The sequence below is a fragment of the Panicum hallii genome, chromosome 5 (genome assembly GCF_002211085.1).
Source record: "Panicum hallii strain FIL2 chromosome 5, PHallii_v3.1, whole genome shotgun sequence".
Taxonomy (NCBI): Eukaryota; Viridiplantae; Streptophyta; class Magnoliopsida; order Poales; family Poaceae; genus Panicum; species Panicum hallii.
In genome coordinates, this window is record NC_038046.1 from 14586633 (window position 1) to 14612631 (window position 25999).

General features: G+C 49.5%; 3 protein-coding genes across 4 annotated transcripts; all 3 read right to left on the bottom strand.

Annotated features, from left to right (window-relative positions):
• Positions 1–999: 999 nt before the first annotated feature.
• LOC112891694 (SNF1-related protein kinase regulatory subunit gamma-1-like) lies at positions 1000–9286 on the bottom strand. The gene is made up of 7 exons (XM_025958623.1): positions 9010–9286; positions 8738–8907; positions 2766–2855; positions 2425–2586; positions 2238–2320; positions 1709–1897; positions 1000–1622 (listed from the first exon to the last, which is right to left on the bottom strand). The coding sequence occupies exons 1-7, from the start codon at positions 9173–9175 to the stop codon at positions 1238–1240; spliced, it is 1245 nt and encodes a 414-aa protein (XP_025814408.1). The 5' UTR covers positions 9176–9286; the 3' UTR covers positions 1000–1237.
• Positions 9287–9975: 689 nt separating this feature from the next.
• LOC112892458 (protein INVOLVED IN DE NOVO 2-like) lies at positions 9976–14026 on the bottom strand. Its single transcript, XM_025959616.1, has 8 exons — positions 13813–14026; positions 12368–13024; positions 11897–12027; positions 11622–11711; positions 11198–11480; positions 10830–11045; positions 10674–10734; positions 9976–10418 (listed from the first exon to the last, which is right to left on the bottom strand). The coding sequence occupies exons 2-6, from the start codon at positions 12903–12905 to the stop codon at positions 11023–11025; spliced, it is 1065 nt and encodes a 354-aa protein (XP_025815401.1). The 5' UTR covers positions 12906–13024; positions 13813–14026; the 3' UTR covers positions 9976–10418; positions 10674–10734; positions 10830–11022.
• A 189-nt stretch (positions 14027–14215) lies between these two features.
• On the bottom strand, positions 14216–19459 carry LOC112891693 (protein INVOLVED IN DE NOVO 2-like). 2 transcript variants are annotated; one of them, XM_025958621.1, is made up of 7 exons: positions 19309–19459; positions 16494–17410; positions 16184–16365; positions 15809–15898; positions 15434–15721; positions 15101–15313; positions 14216–14808 (listed from the first exon to the last, which is right to left on the bottom strand). In XM_025958621.1, the coding sequence occupies exons 2-7, from the start codon at positions 17386–17388 to the stop codon at positions 14581–14583; spliced, it is 1896 nt and encodes a 631-aa protein (XP_025814406.1). In that variant the 5' UTR covers positions 17389–17410; positions 19309–19459; the 3' UTR covers positions 14216–14580. The 2 variants fall into 2 exon arrangements, with proteins under 2 accessions (XP_025814406.1, XP_025814407.1); XM_025958622.1 differs by lacking the exons at positions 15434–15721; positions 15809–15898.
• Between the last annotated feature and the right edge of the window lie 6540 nt (positions 19460–25999).

Here is a 25999-nt window from a genome sequence, read left to right on the forward strand (position 1 = left end):
GACATTCGTTTCTCTTTCTTCTCCTCGCATGTTTCACAATTAGCTAGCATATCATTTTTGTCCTTCCACTTACTTGGTGCGGCGCGCCTTATCTCGCAAATAGCTATGGGATCGAGATACCTCATCTTCTAACGTAAAATAATGGCATCATTTATTTGCATCATGTAGAATTGAATGTATATCAATTAATTAGATATATATGTAATAATTAAGGCCATAGCATACAAAATATTAGTATTGATGAGGCACTTACATGCGCCAGAATTTAACCATTTCGATGTCTAGTTCACCGAGGTGGAAAATGTTGTGGATGACTTTAAAATTGAACATGACATCCATAATGCCATTACCTTGAAGTCCGAATACTTACGGATGGTACGGAGCACATAGGGTACGGAGCTCAAGTCTACATACCCTCATGTACAAATTATATATCATCTACATTTCACTTGGAATATATGTGATAGCCCACTCTAGTAGAAATCGTTTACCACTCAAATTTAGAAAATATATACCTTTATATACGCCTAGATATGCATGTGTGCAAATATAAAAAAAACTCAAATCTTCTCCTATCGTCTCCGGAGCACCTAGAATTTTATCGGTCATTTTTATCGGTCATTTTTAGAGACGGGTGACGTTATTACCCACCCCTAAAAATAGCTATCATTTTCAAGGACGGATGATGCCATCGCCTGCCCCGTTCCCTTTTAAAAGCGGAGTACATTTTAACCTACCCCTTGGGAGAAAAAAGGTGTTACAAAACATAGTGAGCGATCGACACGGGTTCGTTTCAGACCCCACTTGCTGCCACTGCAAAGAGATAGGTCGTTTATCTGTGTTCAAGTTCAGTTGAGCAGCGCTACGCATATACACCAACAGCCGAAACGTTGAAAATACAAAGAATGCTCATTTTAGAGCCAATTCACCAAGAGAACGAGAGAATGGGTTCAGAAACCATGCATTTCCATCCATCGCAGTGAACAAACATAAGTAGAATCAACCTTAAACCTACCCGATTGCTTCCTCTTAATGGAAAACGGTTGAAGCCGTCGTACCCTACCCGGTCGAGTTAGATCAAGGAAGGTGGCTCAACGATTTGATCATCCTGCATGGCCGGAGCAAGATTTTTTCACAGATCATGACTAACCTCGAGTACAACTCGGAGAACAGGCAAAGTGCACAAAATTCATCGTTTGATACTGCAACAAGCCCCACAGAATCAGGTTCTTAAAGACTAGGAGTTCTGGATCATCTGCCCATTCTCAACACGGCAGCCAACCTGCTCAAGCGCAGCCGAGAAGAAGGTGCCCCCGTCAATTCTCGAGTCCATGCACGGCGGGGAGAACACGGAGATGATCTCCCTCGTCGTCACCATTCCTTCCATGTGCCCCTGCTCATCGACGATGAAGCTGAAGCTGCTCCTTGAAGCTGTCAGTTTCTCCATAGCTTGCTTCAGGGTGTCGGATTTCAGGTTGGTGACTGGCAGGCCCGTGCTCCGCTGCCCGGTGTTTCTGAGAGCGAGGATGTTTTGACCCTCACATGCAGATGGATTTTCAGCATTGCTGTGTTTGTCGTCGGTCTTGTTGTTCAAGTTGATGAATTCTTCCATACTTATGCTCCTATTAATCAGGAAATGTGTTCACGCCTTCACGAACATCCTAAATTATTCCGAGAAAGATGGCCAAAGAAGATGCGCAATACTTACGTTCTCTTTCTGAAAAGGGAGCTATTATCCAGAAGCAGGTAGAGATCACTGCACTGTATTGATCCAATAAGACAGCTGGTTTTCCTGTCAATGACTGCAACTCCCATTTTTTCCCTTGAGAGAACGTGAAGCCCATGAGCAAGAGTCTGATCCGAGTACACCAAAACAGGCTTCCTCACACTTGCAAACCTGCCAACAAGTCAAATGCAGCTTTTTAGCTCAACAGAATTAATGTTTGCAGTTGTATCGTACTTGCTGAGCACAACGTGCAATTGGCACACACGTTGAAGATTTAACATTTAGCAGGCTGTTTTTCAGGATTTGATCTGTCCGCACTACAAAGCATACCTCATACGTACAGTACTTTAGTTTTACATACAAGGAACAAGGTATTCTAAATACAGTAGTAGTTAGGACATAGAACTGTATCATGGTATGTTTCACCTATAACTGCAGCTAACATCAGTAAGCTGTTGTTACTCGTTACACTAACTGCATTCAGTACTTGGTATTCAGGGTCATGGCTTACCTAAATTCAGAAAGCTGTCGATCTGCAATTTTGTCGAGCCACTCAAGGCCACTTGACTGGAGAAGCAACTCCATCACTGCATTCTAGTGCAATGCATCGGTCATTAGCTTCACAATTGAATTCTGCATTCAGAATCACTGACCACAAAAGGAACTCTGTTGGTAAATCAAGGCAGGCAATAAAGTACCTGAGTGACAAATCCAATAGCATTTGAGTTCATCAACTCAACAACAGGTACCACGTTGAGCCTGTGGTGTTTTGAGAAGAGAAGCATTGCGTGAAAGAGCGTGTCATGGGTTCGAACAGGGAAGAAGGGCTCCCATAGGAATAGCTTTGCTAACCAGGCAATCTGTGTAGTTCATCAGAGCAGCAGCCAAAATGTAAAAATGTACACAATGGCCATTTTAGCACTAACATTTGTCCTACATCACTAAGAGAAGGATATTCCCATACCATATATTCCTTGCATTGCAGTATTCAAATATATAAAGAAAATACAGGGATAGTTTGCTGATTGCTACTATGTACCTTCGTTTCTGCAATCTGAGGATGCTGTTTCAGACTTGAGAGGAAGTCCGAACTACTGTCTTTTGGTTCATGCTCCACTTTGCCAAGTTCCTAGGAATCAAGAACTCAATTGACAGAGTTGTCAATATTTGATGCCAAACAATAGTAACGATTGTTCACTCTTTACTCAAACAGTCTACATGAACTGTATTTGACAAAATTTCAGAAGAGCATATTGTTCATTCTGCGCTAACAAACTGATGAACAACTGGGGAGAGACAAGATTAGATCGTCATTGTAGAATAATGTCTGTATTACTCAAAACCCTAAAACAGGGTATAGAAGATGTAATATACATGGGCCTCTATGGGCCACACTGCCCATGGGCCTAATATACTCCAACACCCCCCCGCAGTCTGAACAACCGGCGCAGCGGTGTTCAAGGCTGGACACCCCCCCGCAGCTACAACTAGCCACCGGCTACGTTGAGGCTGGATCGAAACTCCGAGAAGGTCGAGGAGGGCAGCCCCTTGGTGAAGATGTCAGCAAACTGGGAGGTAGTCGGGACATGGAGGACCCGAACATCGCCGATTGCGACTCTGTCGCGCACGAAGTGTAGGTCGATCTCCACGTGCTTTGTCCGCTGATGCTGGACGGGGTTGGTGGAGAGATACACGGCGCTGACGTTGTCGCAGTAGACGAGCGTGCTCTTGGCGAGCGGGCTGTGGAGCTCCGCCAAGAGCTGTCGGAGCTAGGACGCCTCCGCTACGCCGTTAGCGACAGCCCGGTAATCCGCCTCGGCACTGGAACGAGAGACAACCGGCTGCCGCTTGGACGACCAGGAGACCAGGTTGCCGCCCAGGAAGACGGCGTAGCCGGAAGTGGAGCGACGAGTGTCCGAGCAGCCAGCCCTGTCAGCTTCGGTGTAGACCACCAGCTCAGCAGAAGACGAGCGGTGAAGTACCAGGCCGAGGTCCACAGTGCCACGGACGTAGCGGAGGAGACGCTTCAGTGCAGCAAGGTGTGACTCCCGGGGATCATGCATATGGAGACAGACCTGCTGGACAGCATAGGTGAGATCCGGCCTGGTGAAGGTGAGGTACTGCAAAGCACCAGCCAGGCTCCGGTAGGCAGTAGGATCAGCCACTGGATCACCCAGATCAGCGGACAGCTTCGCCTGAGTGTCAACAGGAGTGGAGCAGGGCTTGCAATCAGTCATCCCAGCCCGCTCCAGGATATCGAGTGCGTACTGCCGCTGGTGCATGAGAAGACCAGACGGGTGAGGCTCAACAGTGACGCCCAAGAAGTGGTGGAGCTGACCGAGATCCTTCATAGCAAACTCCTGCTGCAGAGAGGAGATGACACTCTGAAGCAACTGTTGACTAGAGGCTGTGAGCACAATGTCATCAACGTAGAGCAGCAGATAGGAGGTCTCATCCCCTCGGCGGTAGACGAAGAGAGACATGTCAGACTTGGCCTCGGTGAACCCCAATGTCAGCAAGAACGTGGCGAACAGAGAGTACCAAGCCCGAGGAGCCTGCTTCAGCCCATAGAGAGATTTGTTGAGCCGGCAGACCATATCCGGACGACTCGAATCTACAAATCCCGCTAGCTGAGAGCAGTAGACAATCTCTAACAGAGTGCCGTGAAGAAACGCATTCTTCACGTCCAGTTGGTGCACAAGCCAAGAGCGCGAGAGCGCAAGCGACAGAACAGTGCGCACCGTAGCAGGCTTCACGACTGGGCTGAAGGTCTCATCATAGTCCACACCAGGCCACTGGGTGAACCCCCGGAGAACCCAGCGAGCCTTGTAGCGCTCCAGTGTGCCATCAGCCCGACGCTTATGCGTCCAGATCCACTTGCCAGTCACCACATTGCAACCAGACGGACGCGGCACGAGGTCCCACGTCTGGTTAGCAAGAAGAGCCGCGTACTCCTCTTCCATCGCGCGACGCCAGTGAGGATCCGCCAAGGCGTCACGGATAGAGGAGGGTACCGGAGAGACCCGCGGCTCTCCCTCTGCCGCGGAGAGAGTCGCGGCCTGAGAGGCCATCCGCCGAGTCACCATAGGATGGATATGCCGAGGATCCCGATGGATGACTGGCGGGTGGTATACCTCCAGCTCGGCACGAGAGGGAGCCGGAGGAGGAGGCGGCGGCGACGGCGCCGGTGTCGGCGCCGCAGGAGCCTCCGGAGCAGGAGGCGGTGTCAGCGTCGGCGCCGAACGACGCCGGTACACCTGCACCGGCTCAGTGTACCGCGGTGGTGTCGGGGTCGGCGCCGAGCGACGCCGGTACACCTGCACCGGCTGGGCGTACAGCGCAGGTGCACGTGAAGGCACCGGGGCCGCGCGCGGCACGACCGAAGGGCCGGGAACCGCGCGTGGCGCGACCACGGGCACCGGGGCCGCGCTCGACGCAGCAGGGATCACCGGAGACGGTGCCGGCGTGCCGGGGAAACCTGCAGGAAAAGGACAAACAGGTAACGGTGGCTGAACCACCGGGTCAGTCGGAAACAGAGTCTCCAGCTCGGGATCAGGAGAAGGTGTAGAGGAGGTAGAGTAGGGGAAATCCGATTCATCAAAGACGACGTGTCGGGAGATCAGAACACGGCGAGAGGTGAGGTCAAGGCATCGGTACCCCTTGTGGTCAGGGGAGTACCCGAGGAACACACAACGAGTCGATCGGGGCGCCAGCTTGTGAGAAGCAGTGGCGGAGGTGTTAGGGTAACACGCACACCCGAAGACCCGAAGGTGGTCGTAGCGAGGAGGGGTACCGAAGAGAGCGTGGTGTGGAGTAGGAGCAGGAGAAGCAGTGGACGGGAGACGATTAAGCAGGTAGGTGGCGGTGTGGAGGCTCTCAGCCCAGAAGCGCGGGGGCAGAGAGGCCTGGATCAGAAGGGTGCGCGCGACATCGTTCGTCGTGCGAATCATCCGCTCAACCTTGCCGTTCTGTGGAGAGGTATACGGACAAGACATACGCAGCTGAACACCCCGAGATAGGAAGAAGGACCGGGAGGTGGAGTTATCGAACTCCCGCCCGTTGTCACACTGGACAGCCTTAACTGTGAGGCCGAACTGAGTGGACACCTAGGCAAAGAAGTGGAGGAGGGTGGGGAAGGTCTCTGACTTGGCGCGCAAAGGAAAAGTCCAAGAGTAATGAGAAAAATCATCAACAATGAGCAGATAATATTTATAACCAGACATGCTGAGTACAGGAGATGTCCACAGGTCATAGTGAATCAGATCAAAAACATGCACAGCATGCGAAGAAGAAGAAAACGGAAGTCTAACATGACGACCTAACTAGCACGCATGACAGAGGTGCTCAGTAGGAGCCTTAGTACAAGGAGCATCGGTACTACAGCTGAGCTGAGCCAAAACGTCGCGGCCGGGGTGACCAAGCCGGCGGTGCCAGGTGGTGGAAGAAGGTGTCACGGCAAAAGCAGCAGACGAAGAAACCGAAGGCAAGGCAGCGGAAGCAGGAAGCCGAAGGGTGTAAAGGGGCCCCGGGCTGTCATATCGGAGAAGTGGACGCCGGGAAGCCGAATCCTTCACAGTAAGACCAGAGGAGTCAAATTCGATAGAACAGGAGTTGTCAGCAGTAAACTGGCGAATGGAAAGAAGGTTGTGAACCATTCGAGGAGCAACAAGAACATTAGGAAGACGAGGAGCAGAACCCACGGCGGTGACAGGAAGGCAAGACCCATCACCAACCATGATAGAAGAAGGATAAGAGGGGTGTGGGGGTCGGACAGAAGATAGGATACCGGCATCAGGAGTGGTGTGGAATGAGGCACCCGAGTCGGCGATCCACTCGGTGCTGACCGGCGGGGTCAGTCCCATGGTGCTAAAAGACTGCGCCAGAGCGGCCTGATCCCACCCCCCAGGCCAGGTCGGCTGCTGGCTAGGCTGAGCGGGCGGGGTCCAGGACGGCGCGAGGAATGGAGCAGCACCAGTGAACATGGCCGCCGGCTGGAGCTGAGGACGAAGCCCCCCTGCCGGACCCTGGAGCAGCCATATCGAGATGCGCCCTGACCATGGGTTGCTGAAGGATGGCCAGGGTGTACCTCCAGGGGCAGGGGCAGGAGCGGGTGTCGAGGTCGACGCGCTCCGACGGCCCCCACCGGTACCGGTATCCCCAGGAGCAGGGCCACCAGTGCCACCACCACCACCTCGTCGCCGGCGACGTCCACGCCCCCCTCCTCCGGTCTGCCCGGTGGGAGCAGCCCCAAGGAGGGAGGTGGCAGGAGCAGCAGAGGAGGCCGGTGGAGCTGCAACAAGCGCGGCGGAGCTGGGTGAGGAGGATCCAGGCGCGAGACCCCTGGTGATCTCCTCCAGGGCGAGGTCGTCCCGGACCTGCAGGAAGGTGGGAAAGGGCCTCTGGCGGGTGATCCAGCACTTCAGGTGGTCGTAGGTGCTGCTCAGGCCTCGTAGGACATTGAGTACCAAGACCCGATCGGACACCGGATCCCCGAGGTCGTGAAGAGCATCAGCCATGCTCTTCATCCGCCGGCAGTACTCGATCGAGCTGGAGGGCGCGGTACTCGGCGTTGCCGAGAAACTGCCCCTCGAGCGCCACCCAGGCCTGTCGCGCAGTGCCGCCGTGGGTCCTGACGAGGTCCTGAAGATCTAGGGAGATGGTCCCGAAGATCCAGGACATGGCGACACTGTCGAGACGCAGCCACGCCACGTCCCGCGCCTCGATCGGCGAGTCGACGAGGATGTGGTCGTCGAGGGCGTAGCGGCGGAGGGTGAGGAGGACCTGGTCCCGCCAGCGGCTGTAGGAGGAGGACGCGGGGTCGAGGAGGACGGAGACCAGGGCCCTGATGTTCTGGACGCCGGCTGCCTGGAGGTGGAGCTGGGCGACCATGGAGTCGGTCGGGTCGTACCGGGCTCCAGATCCAGCGGGCGGGGCCTGGAAGGAGGAGGAGGTGCCGTGGTCAGGGTCGACGGGCTGGCCGGAGGAGATGCGGAGGTAGCGCTCCGCCTCGACAACCCGGAGAGCGAGGGCGTCGGCCGTGACGCGCTCGCGTTCCCAGGCGAGGGCAGCCACACGGACCCACTCCTGGGCGGCCGAAGCCTCCGACTTGGTGGTGAGGAGGGCCGCGGCGAGAGCGGCGTCGGCCTGCTGTCCTCGGAAGGCGGCGGAGAACGGCGCATCCTCGGGTGCCATCCCGAGGCCAGACCGTGCGGCACCGGGCGCAGAATCAACGACGGGGTGCGTGCCCGCATCAACAGCGGCACGGTGGGCCACAGCGGCGGCGGCGGGATCGGCGTCCGCGGCCGGCAGCAGCCGCGCAGCGGCCCGCAGGGCGGCCGGATCGGTGGCGGCGCGCGGCTGGGGTCCCGCAGCCCCGACGCCCGCGCCAGCAGTAGCTGCGGCAGCAGTGGTGTCGGGCTGCAGGGGGCCCAGGGCGCCAGCAGCCTGGAGCAGAGGAGCTCCGGCGCCCACGGTGGCGCCCGCTGCGGCGCCCGGCGGCGGCCCCGGCGGCTCCTGGAGTAGAGGAGCGGCGGCACCTGCGGCGGCGCCCGCAGTGGCGCCCGGCGGCGGCCCCAGCGGCTCTTGGAGCAGGGGAGCCGCGGCGCCCGCGGCAGCGCCCGCGGCCGGACCCCCCTCGAGGACCAGCGCGACGGGGGGGAAGCCGGGCGGCGGCGGCCCGGCACCGGCGGCCCAGGCGCCCACAGCGGCGTGAGCGGGGAGCCGGGTGGCGGCGGCCCGGCGCTCACAGCGGCGCAAGCGGGAGCAGAGGAGTGAGAGGAAGAGGAGAGGGGAGGGAAAGAGGAGAGGGGAGGAGGAGGAGGAGGGGCCGGCGACGGCGGGTCGGAGGGGAGGAGGAGGAGAACTAGGCTAAGCTGATACCATGTAGAATAGTGTCTGTATTACTCAAAACCCTAAAACAGGGTATAAAACAGGGTATAGAAGATGTAATATACGTGGGCCTCTATGGGCCACACTGCCCATGGACCTAATATACTCCAACAGTCATGTTACCTCAAGAGCCCATAAGACTATGCTCGAGAACTCAACGAAGCCGATGTCGCGGTCGACGTACTTCCCGAAACTGCTCTGCACCTCGTCGACGATCACTGCGCCCGCGGCGTTGCCGCCGTACATGGCGCCGATGGCGTCCAAGACACTGCCCTCGAGCTTGATCTCCACCGCTGCATACACACAGCAGAACCACGAGGAGCTAAGTGTTCGAGAATGATCACGGCGCCTTGAAGCAAAGTGTGTCCCCAACCAGTAATTAGCGCACGGCTTACCTGGGGAGGCGGTGGGCTGAAGCGCGCCGGGGATGGAGGAGATGGGGATGTGGTCGAGGAACGACTTGAGGGCCTCGCTCCAGTACTCCCCTGCCGGCGCCGGCACCCCTCCGCAGCTGCTTCCGGCGGCGACTTTGCTCGCTGCTGCTTCTCTCGCCGTCTCCATGGGTCTCTGCTGCCCCTGTCTGTCTGCGCGTCCGCCGATTCTTGCGGTTTCAGCCTGAAAGGGTCAGTTTTCTTTTCTATATGCGCCTTTCTATCTGCCGGTTCTCGCAGCATCTTTTGCGGTTTTGCTCGAGGTTGCCGGGACACGTCTGCAGGGTGCCCAGGGACACGTGGCGCTGCAGGGGTCGTCGCGCTCCGGGACGAATGATTGACGACCACCAGGCGTACATGTTGTCGTGTTGTACTATGTAGCTACTAGTCTTGCTTGGGTTATGCACTCACTCCGGACAGAGATCGATGGGTGGATGAACTACTCAAAGGGGATGCTACAGACTCCAGTTTAGGACAGGTGAAACCCAACAAATTCCGGCGCTGAGTACCGATTCGAATCTAAGAATTTGGTCAGGATTAGTTAAATCTGGCGTCAATTTGTCCTGATCTGTTTCGATGGGTACTTATCAGGGAGACAATAGAGAGCATAAATGCAGGTTCCAGGTTGCCACAAAGGGAAAGGTAGTCTGTTCTTAACTAAGGGCATGTTCACTTCCCGTAGCTGTAAACGCAAAAAACTTTTTGTAAAGAAATCTTACTAATTTAATATACTAAATGAGTCTATTTACAACACAGATGGGTTGTAAATCGCGAGACGAATCTAATGATGCTAATTAATCCATGATTAAGCAATAATTAGCGGAGGGTTACTGTAGCATCATTGTTGCAAAATATGGATTAAGTAGGCTCATTAGATTCGTCTCGCGATTTACAGCCCATCCATGCAAAAAGTTTTATAAATAGACTTCATTTAGTACTTCAAATTAGTAAGATTCCTTTAAGCGTTTACGGCTTTTTTACGTTTACAGACCCCGGCACAAAGCGACCCATGGTGGCTCACCATCATCTACTACTCTACTACCGAGTGCTCAAGCCTCGTGCACCAAAACATCGAGAACGTCAGGTGGAGAGCAGACAGCAGCACACGATGGTCGAAGGCTACTCCAGTCTCCAGGTCCAACAGCTCAGCGCTTCCTCTTGTGCGATTGCCACTGCTTTATGATGAACCGGACGCCTTCCGTCAGCGTCGCTCTCCGGTCTGCCTTGAAGTTCCACACCACCGGTTTGCAGTACCTGCCGCTGCCATTGTGCTCGTCTATCTCGAGCAGCGCCTTCGTCACTGCTGCATAGACTTCTTGGCCGTACTCATCTTTCAGCTTCCGGAGCTTCGCATCGTCCACGATTATCCTCTCCTGCATCACGCCATTGCAAAATCAGATGTCACGCAACAGAACTTTGCCAATGTTTATGTTTGCCAAATTGGACTGCGACCGGCAAAGTAAACAGGGAACTAGGGGTGGGTGTCCAACCATTGCCGTGCATTATTGCAAGTACAGAGATGTGGTAGAGAACCTAGCTAGCATATTGAAATTACAAACATTTTTCTTCTATTAATACAAAAGTAAGTATTTGAGAATAAAAGGTAACAGTGAAGTAAAGATTTGTACCAGCTTCTTCCCATCAACCATTGCCGTGCATTATTGCAAGTACAGAGATGTGGTACAGAACCTAGTTAGCATATTGAAATTACAAACATTTTTCTTCTATTAATGCAAAAGTAAGTATTTGAGAATAAAAGGTAACAGTGAAGTAAAGATTTGTACCAGCTTCTTCCCATCAACCTCGACAACCTTAATTGGATGCCAATTTGAATTTGTAATTTGATTTTGCCACTCTGAACAAAGTTCGGCAGCACAAAGTGCTGCATCACCTTTTGACGGCCTCTGTCGACAAGCATTTAAGAAAGATTTCAGATCAAGCTGCCCTACTACCTTGATTCCTATATGTGCTCGGCCACTAGTAGAAAGTTAAAGAATGCCCTGCATAGCATGCCACGGATGCATAGACCAAAGGTGAGTGATCAGGAAATCTAATGCAGAACATTGAATAATTTGCTCTCAATCACTTAAGTAATCATAACAGTGTAAGCAATGAACGCTGCAGAATTCGATCAGCATAACGAGTAACATACTTTTTTCAGCTTGTTTCGAGCTTCTTGTAACATAGCATTGCTTTCCCTGTCCTTGAAAGTCAAGAGTGTTGGTGTGTGACTGCATTTTGCCCAGTTCATCCTCTTTTTCTTTCAACTCCTTACTCAGCACATCCAGTTCATCCTCCATTTCTTTCAGCTTCTTATTCAACTCATCCATTTTATTCTTCGATTCTGAACCTTCAACGTTTGGCATGTGCTTCATCACACCTAGTTCTCCCTTCGTCTGTTGTATTTGAAATTCAAGGGTCTTCTTTTGATAAAACTGTTATGTTAACTTCTCAATCTTGTTCAAAATATCCTTTTTTTCCTCTCTGCAGTTGACATATGGCAAGACTTTCACTAAGACATTATTTTGAAACAAAAGCATCATAGAGTTTGACAAAAATGGGACATAGAGACATACCACTTGTTCTTCCAGACACTTCAGCACATTCTCCTCGGCTCTCTCTTGTTCTAGCATTGCCATCTTAAGATGGTTTGATTTCATAGCATTCTGAAACAAGCAACATCAAACTATGCTGGAGTGCATATTTCCAGAAGCACTTAGCCAAACTTTCACCACTGTGATACAGAAGCAGACAACATAATTACACAAAAATTATAAGGAAAACAAAGGTGGCCAAATAAACCATCTTCATCAACAAAAGATAGGAAGAATAAAGGTAAGAAATCACACACCATCTGTTTCTCCTGTTCAGTGTTCACGTCAAGTTCATTTATCTTGGAGTCCAGTTCCAAACGCAGCTTTTGGTTCTTCTCAATAATAGCCAGTGAATGTATGCGAGCTTGCTGCTGCTTCTCACTAATACCTGTTACCATTCAAAAGTTCAAAAGTTAGCGTATGGTTGAGGAGAGAAAAGCATGATAATTAGACAATGTAGATTAAAGCAAAATATTGAATCCTACGTTTTTCGTGTGACAGTTTAAGCTTTTCATTTTCCCCGATCATCTTGTCAAGTGACTCAATTATCCCATTGTATCCACATTCAAGCTCATTCAAATGCCTATCCTTTACCTCAACTTGGCTAGCTAAATGGGACACGAGCCTACCTGTTTTCCGTACTATTTCATTCTCAAAATCATTGATGGTTTTCAGGGTACCACTTTTTCTCAAGCGGGCCCCTGTTGGTCCTGAAAAATGTAATCTTCATCCATTGCAACCCAGCTGAAAAGCCCTGAGTAGCCATTCTTTTTTTTTCTTCCAATCTGTTTTACCATGCCCTTCTGCCATGAAGTAACTTCCAAAGGCCCGTGCATTTTCAAATCCACTCCAGTCGTTTCCGAATTCAGTAATAGCAGTCCCTGTATGACCTCTAGCATTCCATAAAGCAGTGACCTTTAGCGGGCGAAAATGTGATAGTTGCTCCTTCAACCTAGCTGCACTTGCTCTGACCCGATGGCCATCTTCCCATTTGGTAGGCACGTTAACTAGAACACCCATCCATGGCCAGACATACTGCTTACCTCTATACTCAGGGAGTCTTGGCTCCATGGCTACCTGCTGGGACTGTGGCTCAGATGATTTACCATGGCTATTGTTCAAATGCTTGATGAGAGCACTGTGGGTTGCTTTCACTCCGGAGTTGGTTGAAGCACCTGCTACTATCGAGGCGCGCCGAAGCAAGCGATTTATACGGAAATATCCCTTTCTGCCAGAGCTACAGAAAGGGCACTTGTACCTCACCATTTTTAACTTTCAAATCTCCTGAAATCAGGCCTGCATAAGTTTTGGCTTCCCACTCATCAAACTCAGAACCTTCGCCCATGTTGTGACCCGTTCTGAAGTGAAGGGAAAAGCTCAATAACCTAAACAGGGAATTAAGGTTAGACAAGAGTAAGAACTTGCTGCGGCTATTTGAGTTTGTACACTTAAAGGTTCTTGAAAAGAACATAAATATAAACACATTCACATTTGCAAAAATAAAACGCATGGATGCAAAGCACATATGCACTGTATGAAAGAACAAAAGAAACAAACTTATTTTGCGAAATGTGTACAAAATCAACAATCTAAAGAAAACTAATATTTGAACCTTCACTCCAGGTTGTGAGTTGTGATCCAAAATTTTGAGAAGGCACATGAGGATTTCGACATGTGTGTGGTAGGTTGTATAAGGTGACAACAATACACACACAGGCACCTCTATACTACCTTGAATAGAGCAATTGTCTACCAATTAGCTACAATGCAGAACAAAATAATGTGCATATGTGATATGTTTGCAGCACACATCTCTATTAACTTGAATTTGCCTCTATGAGGACCATCTAGATCATAAGCTTCGATTGAGGAAAGATAACCAATCATTGTTGACACTCGGATTTTCAGCACAAACAACAGGCTTATATCAACAATCAAGGGTCCTTAACCTCTTCATCATGGCCAAACAATCAGCTAAAGCCCAAGGATTGAATAAGCCACACTAAAATTTGAGAACAGAAACGGGAGGGATCAGCCGATCAACGGATATGTTGCCCAATCTAATCACAGAACGACACGATTGATTGATCTAATTAAGCCCTGCTGCCCTAGCTCCTCCCAGCCGATGAATCTAATCACCAAGTTGCAAACTTGCAATTGGAGAGGAGCGTACCTATTGGCTTCCTGCAGGTTGCGGCAGCAGCAGCGGACGGCGCCGGTGCAGCGCGTCTCGGCAAGCGGAGGGCCGGAGGCAGAGACGCCGGGATGGGCACAGGGCAGAAGCGCGACAGGCTCACAGGTCACGGCGTCGCGCGCGCGCGGAAGGCGGAACGGCGCCGGCGAAAGTAGAAACGGTGGCCGTACTCATGCGTCGCCCCGAGTGGGAATGGTGATTAGTGAAGTTCACCAGTCTCGCTCTCCCAGTCCACGAGGGTCATAAATGTCTAGTGTGAATAGCGACTCGGTATGGCCGTAGAGCGTTCTTCCAACGAGATTTTTGTTTAACTCATGGTAGTATGATAAATGGAGAGTGCGAATAGAGAGCCGAGCACCACCAAACAATGCAATGCAAAACGAAGCAAGGCAAAAGGCCAGTAAGCCAATTCAGCTGCTAAACCAGAGGGCCAAGCATGCTTTATTACGCGTCTGCACGTTCCACGGCTAAATTTCCAGCACAAAGAGAGCATCCTAGACATTACTACTACAACAAAGTTCAACAGAACTACTTACATAGGCGAAATAAGAGCGTCCAGGGTTCACTAACCCTGATGCTGATACTGCAATGAGCATCAACTTATGTTCTACTAGGAATAGGTAATCGGTCGTGGTCCCATGCTTCATCATGCCGTATTGCAGGTATCAACTGCACTCGCGATGAAGTACCATGGTGTTCAGATCGGATGGAAGCCAAACAAGTTACATGGCAGTGGAAGATTTGAACTCAGCGCTGCTTCCTCCTGTTTGCTCGCCACTGTTTCAGGACGAACTGGACAGCTTCCTTCAGGGTCACCTTTCGGTCTTCTTTGAAGTTCCACAGTTCTCCCACGGGATAGCTACCCTTAGATTTGTACTCATTAACTTCACACAGTGCCTTTTTTACCAATATGTAGATTTCTTCCCCATGTTCTTCTCTAAGTCCTCGAAGCTTTGCATCATCCTCAATTATTTCCTACAGCACAGCATGCACCACTTGATGTCAAGGTATACCCCAGGTAACATTTACAAACTGCAAGGCATCATAAAAATGGACAATGATCGACGATACATGGTTCACTAAACAGGAAATGAATGAGGATAACAGGGAGGGCGGGAGGGAAAAGATATCCATGCAAGTTACAGGATATAACCATTCAGGAAAAGCAAATTAACAACTTTCACTGGACAGGATAGGATTATCAGTAACTAACAAAAAATATAAGCTAGGGATGTGTACGAAAGTAGTAGCAAATGAAGATTCATACCATCTCCTTTCCATCAGCCATGACAATCCTGAAAGGGTGCCAATCAGGGTTTTTAATTTCAGCTTCCCACTTTGAACAAAGAAATGCAGCAGTAACTTCTGCGTCTTCTTCCGAGCACTTCTTTCGGCATGCCTTTGAAAATGCTTTCAGATCAAGTTCACCCATTCTCTTGATTCCTATATGTGACTGCCCACCTGAAATATCAAGCAAGCCCTGCATAGCATGTTTTAGAACAAAAAATGAATAGAATGAAATCTCATCACCAACATAAGTCACATAGATCTCATCAGTGAAGTGTGAACAACACCAGTTAATTGATGTAAGGTAGCATACATTTTCTAGCTCATTCCGAGCTTCTTGCAGTTCAATGTTGCTTTTGCTTTCTTTAATAACCAGAGTTTGGTTAAGTGACTCCATTCCATCCAGTTCATCTATCTTTTCTTGCAATGCCTCACTTAGCTCATTAATTTTATTCTTTGACGCCGAATTTTCATCACCTGGCATATGCTCCATCACTTTTAGTTTTCCCTTCAGCTGCTGTATTTCTAATTCAAGCTTTTGTTTTGCATCTAATTGCTGTTCTAACATCAGAATCTTCTTCAAAGCAGCATGTTTCTCTCTCTGCAGTTTCCATACAGTAAAACCATCATAAGACCCATTCTTCAAAACTTAAAGCATCATACCACAAAAAGGGGATCAAGTACATACTTTTTGTTCTTCCACAAGCCTCAACACATTTTCATCAGCTTTCTGCTGTTCCAATGTTGCCAATTTAAGATGGCTGGATCTGATAGCATTCTGAGTTCAAGCAACAACTAAGCACATAAGTTGAATGAATATTTCTAACTCATAGTGCCTAATCATCTGCACTATAGTACCCTAGTGCTGTAGTGCAAACTAATATGAAGATGACTAGTGTTATTTTACTGAACAAAGAAAGCACGTGAAGACGAGTAATATGAAGGAGTTGCTAGCAGAAAATAAATATTATCTACTTGTACAAACTAACAAGACACTCAGAAAATCAACTCTTTCCATTCTGTTAAAAAGGGGATATGAAGAAAAGGTGGAGAAATCACACACCTTCTGCTTCTCCTGCTCAAGGTTCCTTCTGTCATAACCACTTTTTGCTGCAAGCTCGTCAAGCTGCTTGGATCTCACATCAAGTTCATTCATTTTTGTCTCAATTTCAGAACGCAGCTTTTGATTCTCATCAATGATCTTCTGAGAATGCCTACGAGCTAGTTGCTGCATCTTGCGAATTTCTGGTAATGGCTATGCTTATTAAGTGATCGTTAAGCAAATGAAACTTTGCAGCTGCAGAAGGTAGAGACTGTATATACAACTAGATCTCTATGGAAAAAAATAAGTAGCAAAAAAAATTAAGATAAACCTTCATTGTATGACTGGAGAAGTTGTTCCCTTTGCCCCATCATCTTCTCAAGAGATGCAGTTGTCTCACTGTATTTGCACTCAAGCTCCTGTAAATACCTATTTTTTACCTCAATTTGGTTAGCTAAATTAGCCACAAGTTTGTCAGTTTTACGCGCTTCTTCCTTCGCAAGATCATTGACAGATTTTAAGTCACCATTTTTTCTCAAGTGATCCCCTATCAGCCCAGGAGAATTGTAATCTTCAGCCCGCGCAACCCATCCATGAAGCTCTGATCCTTGATTCCTTTTTCCAATCCAGTCCCTTTTTCCATATCCTCCAGCTGCGAAGTGGCTTTCGAAGGTCCGTGCATTTCTGAAACCATTCCAGTCCTTTCCAAACTCAACAATAGCATTTCCTGTATGACCTCTAAAAGTCCACAAAGGGATGACCTTCAGTGGGCAGAAGTGTGATAGTTGCTCCTTCAAACGATTTCCACTTTCTCCAACTTGGCGCCCATCCTTCCATTCAGTAGGCACATTAACTAGGACGCCCATCCAGGGCCACACAAACTTCTCATCTCTGTTCTGAAGAGGCTGAGGCTCAACAGGAATTACCTGTGGCCGTAGCTCAGGTGATTTAGCAAGTTCATTCTTCAAATGTTTGACAAGGGCGCGATGGGTTGCCTTTTCTTTTGCCTGTCGATTAGGTGCTGCACCTACTCCAGAAGCATGCTGAACCAGACTACTTTTGCTGTAATTGTTCTTCTTCTTGCTGCTGCAGAAGGGACAGGTATAACTCTCTCCATTCTTCTTGACCTTTAAATCTCCGGACATCAGTCTTGCATATATTTTGCCTTCATAATCATCAATCTCAGAATCACTGATTTCCGTATCTTCATCAGAACTATGATCCATTTTCAAAAGGAAATTTGCTAACCTAACCAGGAAAAAGAAAGAAAATTAAGAACACAATATCCAGTCTATATTTTGAACTCTTTACATTTTGAAATACCACTAAGCATATCAGAACTCGTAATACTAGAGAATATATACATAAAGACATAGCAAGCATGGAATATGGACATATTATCACCCTTTAGCATATGGGTGACACCAACTAGGACCCTACAGATGTGGTAGGAATTCACTTCGGCGTTCATCCTCGTTTACCCAAAAGGGTTAACCCAGCAACCAGCACTACAACATTTGGAACCAAAAGCATTATATGCTATTCATAACACAAATAATAGTCTGTTGATTTGATTCTAGATGCCATAAACTAGATTTGAGTAATTGGACAAATTGGACAGTACACCAGTAGACTGGGTGTGCTTAGTGCATCTGTGTTCTTCATATTCTACACGCACACTGTAAAATCAGCATAGTTTAACAGAGAGATAAGTAGAGCAACATTGCAATTTCTCATCATGCTAAAAGTTTCAAAACATTTGTCCATAAATAGAATGCTAGATCATTAAAAGAAAAACTCCACCTGCAAACCATATAAATTATTCAGAAAGTCCAACAGAGCTTCAACTTCAGTTAGATTAATCCATAAAGAAGCGTAAACATGCCAAAATAATCAGTTCATCACCTCAAATGCAAATCAATAACAACATGAAAGTAAAAGGTCAAGAACAAATAATCCTATTTCAGAAAGAGAGAAAATATAGTACAAAGTAAAATGTTAGTATACAGCTATAAACAGCATAGAGCAAATAGCAGGGCACAGAAACAGCATACTAAGCTTTAAAATTTTAGAAACAGCATGCTCTAACCATTCAGACAAATAATACAACTGCTCAATATCAAAGGATTTCTCCTCGTAAGTGAAAGATGGGTTTGATGCTCAATATTGCAAGTGACACTAAGCAAGTCCTCAGATGAGTTTCCTATGAAGAATTTCCTTGTGGCTCTACATGCTCAAAGTTCGTTAAAAAAAGTTAATATTTAACATAACAAGATGTTGCACCATCAATATTTATTGTAAAAGATAAAGTTGGTGGTGATGATGCTGGTTCACCTTACGATCTTCTATGGATGATAGAACCAGCTATATATGCATCATGAGGGTTGAGTTACAATTTCACGAGGATTAATGCAATTTCCAGATTTTTAAGGATAGTTGCTGCAATCGATAGAATTTGAAATGTTGATTTAGTGTACACTGCGGGTTCCTGCTGCAAAAGCACCGGCAACCAACTCGTTTACAGTGGGGGAAAATCACATTATTTTGGCTTGCAGGTCTAGAATCATATGGTACTGCAATCCTAGACCTGTCAAAATGAGTGCAAGCACTTGCTAGTGGCAAACAACTCAAAAGCAGTAACACATAGGTTTGACCGGCTAAGTTACACGGATACGGATACGCCGATACGGCAGTTTCCCAAAAAAAAACACTCCGATACGTGGATACGTTTCAGATATTTTTTTTAAAAGAAAAATAAAGAACATTGCATATCAAAGTTCACAACAATAAGAAATCGAGGTTCAACATAGGCAAATAGCAGTCAGTACATAACAAACATAGCTTATACTTGCATTTCCATAGAACATTGACGCCTCCTGATTTAGGCTTCTCTATAATGTTAACATGAGCCCACAGTGGAGCCTTTATATCGATCGTGGCTGCAGATCCTACACTACCAGTCTACCACTAGCACTTGCGCTAGCACCTGCAGCAGTAGCACTAGCATTTCTCGATGTAGCCATCTCCAGAAGAAAGCAAGAACAGGTCTGAGGTCTCTAGATCGGGGAGGAGGAAATCAGAGAGGAAAGAAACGGAAGGAAGAAATCAATCCAGAGCCCAAAGGACGACGAGAACAGGAAACTCACCGGAGATTGCAGCCGGAGCTCCTCCTTGCCGGCGGGCGGCGCCTCGTCCGGCGACGGCGAGCGGCGTCGCTCGCGCGGGCGGGCGCCTGCGTGCGTCCGTCGAGTGCGAGGCAGCGAGGGTGCTGTCTGTGCGTGGCCGTGGGGGGCTGGGTCAGGGCCTGGAATAGAGGAGGTTGAAAGTGCTTCGAGGGCTGGGCCGTGTCCGAAAACGTGCAGATGCGTGTCCGACCCACGTACCGAGTTATTCGTGATTTTATTTTTTTTCCCGATTTCGGTGGGTACCTACCCGCGTCGTATCAGAAGGAGAGTAGAAAAGCTAGCGTCACAGCTAGCTTTAGACGCGCATCTACCGGTGTGTTTGGTTCACTGCCTAAGGCACCGCAATCTAATTTTAGACGCGTCACAGCACCAGAGGTATGCATTTGGTGAACGGTTAAACTTAGATAGCCACACTTTGTTAGATACGGTTCTATCGACATGCCACATAATTTTTACGCCGCATCTGCGGCGGTCGATTTGAGCGCCGCATCTGTGGCAGCATGCTAACCTTAGGTATGGCGCTTTAGGTAGCAAACCAAACATGCCTGTATTCCTCCACCAGAAGGCATGGCCAAGATCAATGTTCACCATAATAGGCATATGACAGAGCCGGAGACGTTGGAAGCTCTGGCTTGTAGGGAGGGGATATCCCTAGCTAGCGACCTTCTTCTTCATTGAGTCGGACTGACGGGCGATTGTGCTAACATCGTCAGGAGTGAACGAAAAATCGATGGGAACCTATAAACATGTCGTCCAGGAAATCAAAGCAGGGAAAGTCAATTTCTAAGCTTTTGAATTCATCCATGAAGGCCGGCAAGCAAATTATGAAGCACACAGACTGGCAAGGAGTTCTCTTGGCGAAAGGTCCGGTAGACATGTTTGGTTAATAGAGCCGCCTATCTAGGCAGCGCTTGTAATCTCAGAAATAAAATATACCCGCGCAATATATGCCCTTCCAGCCGTGTCCGGGTAACAGAGTTGGGCGGTTACGTCAGAACAAACAAAATACAGAGGCCATCATAAGATATCGACGAGGACACACTTAAACAAGGAGCAATAAGGATCCTGATTCCTTCTGACCATAAACTATTCATTTGGTCTAGTTAAATGAGAATTGGATCCAGTTATTACCATCAAAAGAACCAATCTTTTGATCTATACCATCAAAAGAACAAGTTTTAGATATGCACTTCTCAGCAGCTTACCACTTCCGTTAACTCAACATTAACTCTGTCCATTGTACCCTTTGTTGAGAAACGGATTTGAGCAGCAGTAGAGCTGCGCTCAAGCCCCCGTTTCAGCAGCATTTGACAGGATACAGGAGGTCGTATACAACAAGATTTTGGTGGGTGACAACCACATCGAAGGGAGAACAAATGTAAGGACCAGTCGACAATAATTCCAGGCCCTCATCCACTCATTTATCCCTTTTGCAAAGCCATGTGTCCGCCTCCCACAATACCATCAAATTAGGTACAAATTGCAAGAAATTACATAGGGTCAATAGAATACGGCTCAAATCTGGATCGATTGCTCAGCACTACGGGAGAGAAAAACCCTACAGGTTTAGAACCACGAAAATAAGAGAGGAAGAAGATGGAGATGGGGATACATATTGTGGAGGGGAGGACGGAGGCCGTCACCGGGGAGACGCATCGTCGGGGAGTACGCTGCCAATCACCTGTTCCTTTCGCGCGAGACATATTAGTCTGATAGTGTCGGGGCAGCCTAACCAAGCACCTGAGTCATTTTGGCAACGGCAAAATCGAAAGTTTATGTCCTTCAAAAGAAAAAAAATGAAAGTTCGTAGATAATGGATCGGCTATAGCGTTTCGTTTGAGGGCCGTCATGGAGCCGTTACGACCCACGTCCGGTGGTTTTTTTTTCTTTTTTTATGGGATCAACTGTCTCACCTCCGTATTTGGTTAAGAAATGGATTGACTCATGGGAGAAATGTTATTGTAGATAAGAAAAAGAGTCGAATGACCTCATCCTACTTGGATAGCGCGAGCTCCATTCACGAGGGAAAAGACGCACCTCCAAACATGACCGTCTTCGAGAAGAAGGGAGCACGACTATGCAAGAGTCAAGAGAAGGGGATGCTCAGCAGGGGGGACCACCCTTCCCACATCGCCGCTGGAGCGTCGCACCCCTCCCACTCAGTCCCTCACCAACTGCGGCTGTTCGCGAGGGTGCTCGAGCTTGGATCCATCAATGGTAAGGACGAGCTTGCTGCGAATCGGTGGGGGTGACAAGGAACAAAAGGATGGAAAACCGAGATTAACTAACAGTCAGGACCCGCAATGAGGGTGGTTAACTGTGCACATATCCATTTCACCCGATCCCTCCAACCAAATAAATAATAGAACCATTCCATGTCTCAAACCAAACACAGCTCTATTCTATCCAACCTTGTTCTCCAACCAAACATTATCTAAAATAAGCATCTAAACAAGCATCGCACTGGCAGAAGAAATAAGACCCGTAGAAACCTATAATGTTGTCATCTCTTAATGGTACACATCTAGAATTGGTTCTCTAATGGTATATATCTAATAGTTAGTTCTTTTGATGATATAGATTCGGTTTTTCCTTTGGTTTAAAAGAAACCTAAGCACCACCATCTAACACGGGCAGATCTATCCGCACCTTGTACAATAGGCATACTGGGTCGACCTAGGGAGGATAACAACATTGCATGCTAAGGAAGAGCCTATCGAGCCATGTAGCCAACAAATCCATGACTCTTGGGTTCGATTGACTCTCAGCCACCGGTTAGGGAAGAAAACATGTGCTCGAAACTCATTTGTAAGAACGATATGTCCAATCATCTAAATGGCATGCACTAGGGTTCCTTACCAATAAGAGAGATCAGTCTAGGTACACGCCGCTACAACGCAGTCCAGTGCAGGGGACAGCACCAAGCCGCCAAGGAGAGAGGCACTAGAGAGCGAGCGAGACAGACAAGGATGCCGATCCGGATCCAATGCATCGAAGATGGAGCTAGAGAACATATGTGGATTTGGATGTGAAGGCATTGCAAGTGCAAGACACAAGAATCTGTTAGGAGGAGGAGCAAATTATTCGCCACTAAATAGTGTGTCTGATGACTATTAGAGTGTCGGAGTGTGTGTACCTTGGATAATTCCTCCTTGGGCTGTTTCCTAATTCTTACCTTCCCTATCCTGACCCACCACATTGGTGTGTTGGTGCTCGATTGTGACATGTTTTTGGTATTAGTGGTGATTTTAGATTAATTCTTATACTAACTCATCACTTGGGTCTTGAAATAACCCAGTATTCATATATGTTTTGTCATATATGTGTTGTCTTTTGAAGTACATATCTTTTTGTCATATGATTTTTTTAGGAGCTTGATGTACACATGGATCACGATCATCGAGGGGAGCCTACACGAGGAAGATAAACATTTGGGATCTGACGGTGGGTGAGAACCATGAGCGGGGATTCGTGGAACCCTGTTTAGAGATTCGGTCAGGGGCTGAACACACTGATCTTCTTGAGCAGCACGTATGGTGAGCACAGAGAGATTTTTTTACCCAGATTCGGATCTTCCGGAGGATAATAGCCCTACGTCCTGCTTTTCTGTATATTTTGTGGGATTCCATGAACTAGAGAGTACACGGGAACTGAGCTCATTCTCTAGCTCTGGAATATTTTTCAAGCCAAAAGCCTCCCTTTCCTGCCCCGGATCTCCTCTTTTATAGTCCAAGAGGGATCCCCGTAACGGGCTGTAGACAGAGAACCAACGAGGTGTTGCCTCTACAGTTGGCATGCCCTTCATGCATGGGCCTCCTTTTTTAATGCGTACAGGTACACGTACCTGAGCACACACTTTCATGCGGCTCATGCATGCATGTATCCTGTGGATGAGTTCTTCTTGGTCTTGTCTTGTCCTATCTTGGTGCATGCATGTATGCAGGCCATCCACCTGCAAGCATGCAGGGGGCTATTTAGTACCGCCCGCCCTACCGGCTGTCAGAGCGCTTCCTTCGGAGCGAAGGCAGCTTCTCATTCTCGGGGTCCTTTCATAGTAGTATCCCGGGGTCCTTTGGGCTCCCAGGATCTGAGAGTCAGACGGGTCTACCCTGTGGTCCAGCATCCTACGGTCCTTTCATATTAGTATCCCGGGGTATTTTGGCCTCCCGGGACCCGAGAGTCAGGCGGGTCTACCCTGTGGCTCAGCCCTCGTGTGGTGGGCGAGCGTCTCCACTAATCACTTGCGCTGGGAACACCCGTTCCCTTGGCGCAGACAGTAGCCCCCAACCCCACATGTGGCCAAGGACTCCGAATTTCAGGTGTGGGCCCACTCTTCCTTTGAGGTAGACGGGCATGGGTTTGGATTTCAAGGAGCAGCCACTTGAGATGCCGGGACCTGGGGGGCATCCGTACGGCCTTTCAGGGAGCCCGGGATAGCCTTTGGTCATGGCGCCGCGCATGGTGGGGCCCTGCCCCTTGCTCAAGCGTGTCCCCCGGGTATAGTCACTGAAGAACAAGGCTGCACATAAATGCCTGGGGAAGCTGCCAACCACGTTGTACGCGAGCGCATTGATCCATTCATGCGCCTCGCATATGGAGGCACATGTATGCGGCCGGTTGGCAGTGCGATTAGTATAATTACGTGCATGGGCGTATCAGGGATACGTACATGAGGTACGCAAATGCATCAAGCCTCATGTACGTACGTGTCGGCTTTCCGTCCATGCAAGCCCTCAGGTGGACTTTAGTGCGACCGGAGTCGGCTTTGCCGCCGGAGCGGATTTTAGTGCGACTGGAGTCGGCTTTGCTGTCGGAGCGGGTTTTAGTCCGACCGGAGGCGGCTTTGCGACCGGAGTCGACTTTGTGCGACCGGAGTCGGCTTTGTGCGACCGGAGTCGGCTTTGTACGACCGGAGTCAGTTTTGCCGCTGGAGCGAGCATTAGTGCAACCGGAGTCGGCTTTGCCGCCGGAGCGAGCTTTAGAGCGACCGGAGTCGGCTTTGGTTAGCAATTTAGAATTGACTCTTCACGTAAACTGCAACTTACAACGTATGGTTGTCGCCATCGTGTTGCGTTTCCGTTGCTTGGCATCGCCGTTGCCCATGGCCGAGCATCGTCGTTGCCATTGTCGTTGTTGCACAAGGTCGCGTTGCTGCGCGAGCTCAGAAGCTCTCGCGGAACCAATGAGGTGAAGTCTGATCGCCGAGGATGTGCAACCACGCGGCTCTGAGGGCTTGGTCCCGTGCTACCCCGGGCTATCGCTGTCGTCCTGAGCTGCTCTGAACGCGTGGACTGAGCTTAGGCAGTGCAGCGCTGAGCTGACAGCCGCGTGCGCGGGCATGAGCCCCTGCGCGAACAACATGGGACAATGGTGAGCTCGCGCGTACTTACATGAGTGCACTCATGCATGCGCATGCTCACACCAAAAGATTCAAGCAAACGGGAGATGGATGATTGAGTAATTAATAAATGATTAATCACTTAGCTTTTGGACTTTGGGTCACCAGCGACGTGCAACCTTGAGGACAGCTTGCATGGTCGGCGCATCCTGTGGCCCATCAACTCTGGTTCGGTGGCTGAGCCTGGCCAAGAGCATGGGCCGTAGCTAGGCTCGCGGAGGCCATCGCGGCTGCCTATAACTTGGCGTCGTTCGCGCATGTGTCGCCGCCACTAATGCCTCGGCCTGCCAGGAGTCCTCGTCATCGACCTTGGCGTCACTGCTATTCCGCCTTGACTCGCTTGTCGCGATGCCGTCTGTGGCTGCAGCGGCGATGCTGTTGCGTGAGATTAAGTGCGGCCACCAGAAACTCGAGGTCGCCACTCGGGGTAGTTGCCGGCCTTGCTTGGAGTCGTTGCTGTCCCCAGCTTGGTCGGCATCTCGGGGTGGCCACCGCACGTCGCCGAGCCCTTCCCGGTGGCCCGGGGCCACAGCTGGCATGGCGCTTGCTCCCCGGAGGAGGTGCGTGGTCACGTTGGTCGGTTGACTCCGGGACGTGGCCCGCTAAGAGCCTGGGCCTCTGAGGTTCCCGGGATAACTTGCATGGTCTTTGGCAAGGAGAGCTCCCGCGAGTAGCCCCCGGGCCCGAGGTCGTGTGGGCAAAGCGGCCGCGTACGTGTTCTCAGGATGGCAGCAGTACGTGCCCCGGAGCTCAAGGGGGACGCACCTGGACACCCCGGGAGCCGCGGCCCGCTAGCGCCATGTTCGGCCCTCACATGTGCTGGTGTTCCCTCCTGCTTTCATCATAACAGCCGGGAAAGCTTCGAGGAACAAAATGAAAGGAAGATAGATCAGAGCCTTAGTTAATTAAATACTTAGCTTTTTGTTGTGTGTGCCAGTAACGCGCGAGCAGCTTGTGTTGTCACCACACCTCGGGGTCTGCGCACTCGGATTTGGCGACCCGAGGTCGCGTCAACCAGACTACTCTAGGAAGCTGCTCGAGGCCCAGACCCCGGTACGCAGCTCCGTCTGAGGATATTGCCATCACCATGTGGCGCTCGGCGTCATCTGTGCGTTGTCATCATCGCGTCCATTTCAACGTCTCTGCCCGTGTTGTGGCCGCGGCCCTAGCACCGTCCTCATGGCATGGGGCCATCACCGTGTCGTGCCAGGCGCCGTCGCCAACGACTGCCGCAACGCAATCATCGTCGCGTGA